The sequence below is a fragment of the Durio zibethinus genome, chromosome 21 (assembly GCF_047325235.1).
Source record: "Durio zibethinus cultivar Kanyao isolate XHJ-2024 chromosome 21, ASM4732523v1, whole genome shotgun sequence".
NCBI lineage: Eukaryota > Viridiplantae > Streptophyta > Magnoliopsida > Malvales > Malvaceae > Durio > Durio zibethinus.
The window spans coordinates 15,125,701-15,131,678 of NC_143182.1; the positions used below are offsets into that span (position 1 = coordinate 15,125,701).

The 5,978-nt window shown below is 32.7% G+C and overlaps 1 protein-coding gene across 3 annotated transcripts; it reads right to left on the reverse strand.

Moving 5' to 3' along the window:
* Positions 1-1,255: 1,255 nt before the first annotated feature.
* LOC111305705 (calcium/calmodulin-regulated receptor-like kinase 2) lies at positions 1,256-5,584 on the reverse strand. Of its 3 annotated transcripts, none has more exons than XM_089750810.1 (8): positions 5,383-5,584; positions 4,186-4,572; positions 3,660-3,831; positions 3,095-3,221; positions 2,279-2,364; positions 2,115-2,186; positions 1,795-1,998; positions 1,256-1,710 (listed from the first exon to the last, which is right to left on the reverse strand). In XM_089750810.1, exons 2-8 carry the CDS (start codon positions 4,509-4,511, stop codon positions 1,417-1,419), a joined length of 1,281 nt encoding a protein of 426 aa, XP_089606936.1. In that variant the 5' UTR covers positions 4,512-4,572; positions 5,383-5,584; the 3' UTR covers positions 1,256-1,416. The 3 variants fall into 3 exon arrangements, with proteins under 3 accessions (XP_089606936.1, XP_022759175.2, XP_022759176.2); XM_022903440.2 differs by having other exon boundaries at positions 4,186-4,576; XM_022903441.2 differs by having other exon boundaries at positions 3,678-3,831; positions 4,186-4,576; positions 5,383-5,583.
* Positions 5,585-5,978: the final 394 nt, after the last annotated feature.

The window sequence follows — 5,978 nt, forward strand, 5'->3', positions numbered from 1 at the left end:
GATAGTTTTAGGAAAGGTGAATGAAAAAATTAAAAAATAAAGAAGAAAACAACACAGTGCGGGTGCAAAGAAATAAAAAAAAAAAAAAAAAGGAAGGAAAAAAGGGCATTTTAATTGATTATTATCTTTCATATTTTTAAAGTTACTTTTTTTGCTGCTTTGCATAAAATTGATTGTTATTTTTAGGTAATAAAAAATTTTAATTTTTAATCATCTAAAAAATATTTATATAAATTTACAAAGGTAAAACTTCTCTTTATTATACAATATCGTGAAAATGGTCTCTTTAATTTTAATTTTCCTTTGACACGTGACTTTTCTAATTGTTTCGTAATTACTTGACAATTGACATTTTAATTACTGGTGTTGGGTTAAGTTTGTTGGTTTATTTTTAACTTAAAAATTTAGTTGCTTTCTAGATAGTAATTAGTGGGCTTTGATTGTGTCAATAAATGAGTTTAGATTTGGTAATTAATTAATATTGATAATGGATAAATACTCTGTGGTTGGATCGACTTTTTACGTATATATTTCTGGATTTGAATTTAATTAAGCAAATAAAACAATTGGATTCTAAAAATCTCATGTAAGAAAAAACATATGTAATTGAGATAAAGAAAGAAAAATTCACATTTGGTTCTTCACTCTTCAGAAAATTTAGCTCAAAAAAGTTGTTATGATTTGGTTTTGTGATGCTTAAAGCACATTTTTTTTAGGTTTGATTTGATAATTCTTCTTTTTATTTTTCGGGAGAATTTTGCTATAATTTGTTATATTTTTTCTCTTTTGTGTTTTCTCTCCTTTTGGTCCTATTAGTTCTTTTTATTTTTTGATACTTTTTTCACTGATTCAATTTTTTTCATAGTTGCTTGCCTCATGTTTTTATTATCTTTGTTAGTATTTTTTGTAAAAAATTCATCCAAGTTTTTTGTTTTTAATTTTTATATTAAAATTATATATATTTATTATTAAGTTCAAAACTCAAAAATTATATTTCATTAAAATAAAAGAAATTTGTAACCTAGCCAAAATATTTTCTAATTGGTATAAAGTAAATCACAAGTTAAGAATAAAATGAAGAATTAAATGTGATAAAATTTGAATCTCAAACTTGTTAAATGACATCTAACTGAATGAAATAACTGAACTAAAATTCTAATTATGCATGTGTTTGTATGTGTGTGTATATATATATATATATATATATATATATATATATATATATTTCATAACTACCATATTAAAACATTAGGGGTTAGTCCTGAAGTACTCATTTGGTATTTGGTAGGACACTTCTCTGTACTTTCTCTCAGTTGTATGCTATCAGCAGTATTACTTGACAGAAGCTTGATTGTGGTGCAAAAAAAAGAGAAAAATAAACCAATAAAGGGTAAAAGGGAAGTTGTGGTTGTTCAATTAATCTCCATTCAAGCTCGCCAGCTTCGTCAGCTCTATATGCTGATCCTGTATCCGACTCATAATTCGTGAAAAATCTCCTTCAGCCATAGACATTGTATCTTCTTTTGCAAGGCGCCTCTGCTTTACCTTCAGTATAGCCTGTGTTACTTCACCAATTGAGGGCCGCTTTCTTGGTAATTTCTGCAAGCATTTATGAGCAATTTTGGCTAGCCCCCTTACTTCTTCAATGTTGCATTCTCCAACCAGTCGCTTATCAAGTATTTCATCGACACCATCTGGACCCATGGCAGCCTGAGAAAGGAAGTTTATATCAGAACGATCAATATATGAATTACTAACAAGTAGGATTTTACCACATAGGGGGAAGAAACTCACAAGATTAACATATTCCATCAAGTTTTGATGTGGGTGGATGGCTGTAATTAGCTCAAAGATGATAACCCCGAAACTGTATATGTCACTCTTCATTGTGAACTTGTTTGTGGATATGTACTCTGGGTCTATGTAACCATATGTACCTTTGACGCCAGAGTTTCGGCCATCAAAAACCTCTTCCTTTGACAGCCCAAAGTCAGCAACCTAGCAAAAGGAGCAGTCGTAAAGCCATGCTGTTTGGTCCATTATCATTATCTTGATTGTATTGGTAACTAAAAAGAGAGGAACAGAAAAAGATGAGCAGTTATACGTTTGCTAACCTTGGCTCTCATTGACTGGTCTAATAGTATATTAGCGGACTTTAAATCACGATGTATTACTGGAGGGACTGCCTGTTCCAAGAATAGCAATATTAAGTCAATGACTAGCTTTTTTTTTTTTTCTTAACCATGGAGAACATCATCTTTGTATCATTCCATCATACCCCTTCATGAAGATATTCTATGCCATGTGAAATATCAAGAGCAATTTGAAGTCTCTCTTCCCAACTCAAGCCCCGTTCGCCTTCACCTGAGTGCATATAGACCAAGTTGATTATCATTAAGGAATCACAATAATAGTAAAACAGTGCCATTTAGGGTCCAAATAACACACTATAATCTGGATAAATTCAAAAGAATGGTTGCAGAAAATATTTATCCGCATCTAACTTACTGAAACAAAAGTATGCTAGTACTTTAATCTGTCCAGAAAAGTGGCCTCATTATTGAGAAACACACGGAAGAAAGAAGCTAGTTGGCCTTCAATTTGCATAATTTGACATACAAATGGCACTACTCAGAGGCCTCTAGTAAGGCTTACTAGCAGAATATCTAATATCAATGGACTAATAACATCCTGGCATTAGCATATAGGTCTTACAGGGTTATGTAAACATCAGATAGTCCCATGCTCCCATTTTCCTCATGTCTAGAGGAGTGTTTGAGAACATTAATAGAGACTTTGGTTTACCAGTTAAAAAGACTAACTGCAGGTTAGACCAATGGCATTGGTGCTAGGTTACCAACTACTGGAACTAACAGTGAGCATTTCAAAGCATGAAATAGAAGTTTTGAACAACAAATAAATTCCCTCTTCCTTTTTTTTTTATGTGTATGTGTGTGCATGTGTGTGTCCAAAAGCATCAAATTGGTTATAAAATGTCAATCAAGAAATGTTCTTTAACATAAATTGGCATATTCCAGCACACATGAAGAATATCAGATAAGAAATGCAAAAAAAAAGTGGTTTTTGAGCTTACCATACAGAATGTTTGCCAAACTTCCATTGCTCATGAACTCATAAATTAACATGTGCTTTCCTTTATCCACGCAATATCCTACCAAGTTCACAAGATTTCGATGATGCAGCCTTCCTAGTAGACAAACCTGAAAAGAATTGGGTTTAATAATAAAGAAAACATGATAGGTTGATTGTTAAAAGTAAAATATGTAAAATATTCTCAAAAGAAATTTCATTCCACCCATTGGAAGAATGAAGTTGCAACCTCAGCAGCTGTCTAGGTAGAACCATTGGTGGATGATAAAAGATATATGAGAATCAAAATGCAGGTTGCAGCTGTTATGTTATGAATCATCCTCTATTTCTCCCACATGCATGGCCTACTCAAAGATATTCCATCATACATTAATGGATCTTTGCTGAAAATACTTTCAAATTCATACAAGATAAAATCAGAACAAATTTTTTTTAATAGATATATACCAGTCCCACATATAGTCAGATCAACAAAGGCAAGTACCGTTAAGATTAAAATCATGCTGGAAACTACCTATTCCAAAATTGTTGAAAGACCTCTTTCTTACATGGTTATTGCAGCTTACCTCTGTGTGGAACTCTTTCTCCCCCTGATGAGAATTGGCAGCAAGCACCTTTACAGCTGCAACTCCACCAGTAGGCATTGTGGCTTTATAGACCGGACCAAATGATCCTTCTCCTAAAATAGTTGTGAAATTTTCTGTAGCTTTCTGAACATCCCTGAAAAGCATAACAAATAAGATAGACGCAGTATCAGAATAAATAAAATAAATGCTCATTTTGGAAATAAACATTGAACATTAATCCTTTAGCTCAATTAGGAACATGATATTGGGTTTGTAGCAACAGAAACAGGTCAAGGCCATAGCCCCTTTATAAAAGGTATAGAGGGAAGTCATAATTACCATGAGTTATCTTCCAACTAAAGTAAGTAAAATAAAATTTAGAAAGAGAGCTATGCTGAAATTCGTTGGTTACTTTCTAACATAATAGGAGATTGGAATTTGGTAAGCCTCCAAACATGAATTGGTTATTCAAGCATAACACTTGTGCTCAATTTAGAAATTAACTTACTTATAGGAATACTTTGGCAAGCCGGAAGCAGAAGCAAAGCGATCTTTACTATGAAGACTCCACCAAGAATTCGAAGAACTTTTCTGATGATATTCTGGAACCTGAATAGCTATAGAATTCGAGAGAGATGCACTGAAGTCATTGCTTGTACCCAAGCCATTAGTTCTTATAGGAAGAACTGTAACATTACGTTCATTTGAATTTTGTCTCAGGTGTACATGCTTTTTGTACCACCTTATCCCAAAAAATAGCAGCGAAGCTATCAAGATACCAAGAGCCAAGCCAACAGAGATGCCAATGGCAACAAAATCTCCCTTATGAACCATGCTTTGGTCTCCTTAGGTATTCAGGCGATGAGAACATCTTGCAGTGCGCAAATTCTGCAGGCTACCTGCCATAAGATGGATAAATTATTATGTTCATTTTAAAGTAATCAAACAATAAGAAGTTTATTGGGGAACTGAAAAATGTCATTTCATATTAGCAAGCCTAATGATAGCCCTGATTCTCTTGACGGACAGGCAGGCAGAAGGGAAGCCCACATCAAATGCCGAAAGTTTGTCGTTTGACTGGAAGTTTAACCAGGTTCACCAAAAAGGGGAATCAAGGAACAGTTATATTTTCAGCAACAAAGCATATAATCAAGCAAGTTACCATTCTTACTTCCAAAAACCAATTTTTTGAGGTATTAGAAAGACATCAAATTGGATATTATTACTTGCAACAAATTTGAAAGGCACCCTGGCTCTGTTTTCCATTGTCAAGAGATTTAGTACAACCCTTCTATTTATATAAATTTCTGGACAGAATCAGTCAAACATTTTCAACCATCAGCCACTACAAATCTGGCAATGCGAAAAAAATTTCAAAGAGTAAACCTTTAATTCAAAGCCTCGTTTTGCCTCAACAAGCCTTGGTTTTTCATATATTACACTGCCAAATCATTATTCCTAGTTTCTATAACATACTAATTCTCCGGAACATAAGTTCATAAATCAGAATATATAAACATAGATCATGAAAACTCATTCAGATATTAAATGGGTTCTATCAAATTTCCTATATAATAAAGCCCAATAACCAATCAATGATTAAAAAAAATTGAAACCCAAGAGCTAAAACCAACCAAAAAGAAGAAAAAGAAGGAATTTTTAGGCAAAAGAAACAAAAAACAGCAAAGTGGCCAAGAACCCATACCTTACGAAAAGATGATCAGTAAGTGAACAGCCAAAACATGATAAGTCCTTCTAATGGATTTTGATATTTGATGATCTTTTGATTAGAAAAGGCTCGAGCTGACAAAAGTCATGACCACTTCAACGAAAATGAAAAACAAAAAACTGTAGAGAAAGACAAAAAGAGAGAAGGAGTCATTGTTGGAGGCCTCGATATTAAAAATGGAAAAATATGAAAATTTCGTGGTAGACCAATTTAAAAAAAAAAAAAAATGCTGTTCAGCCGGTAAAACTTTGTTTACTTGGCTGCTTAGTGATAAATCCGCCTTCTACAGTGCTTCTATTGGTATTTGATTTTTGGAGTTTAAGCTATAAAAATATCATTGTTGGGATGCTTTGTTCATATTTGTTGTTCTTTTATACATTTATTTTATTATTATGGAAGGGATAAGAAGGGGTTAGTGAAAGAGACAGATATTGCAATTCTATTCTTTTGTATCAACACCAAGAATGAAATAGAATTAACCAGGGATTAACTAAATTTTTAAGTTGATTCAATAAATAGTCTTAAAATTTGAGTGTTATTAATAAATGTTGAGTTTTCCTTAAAATATAATG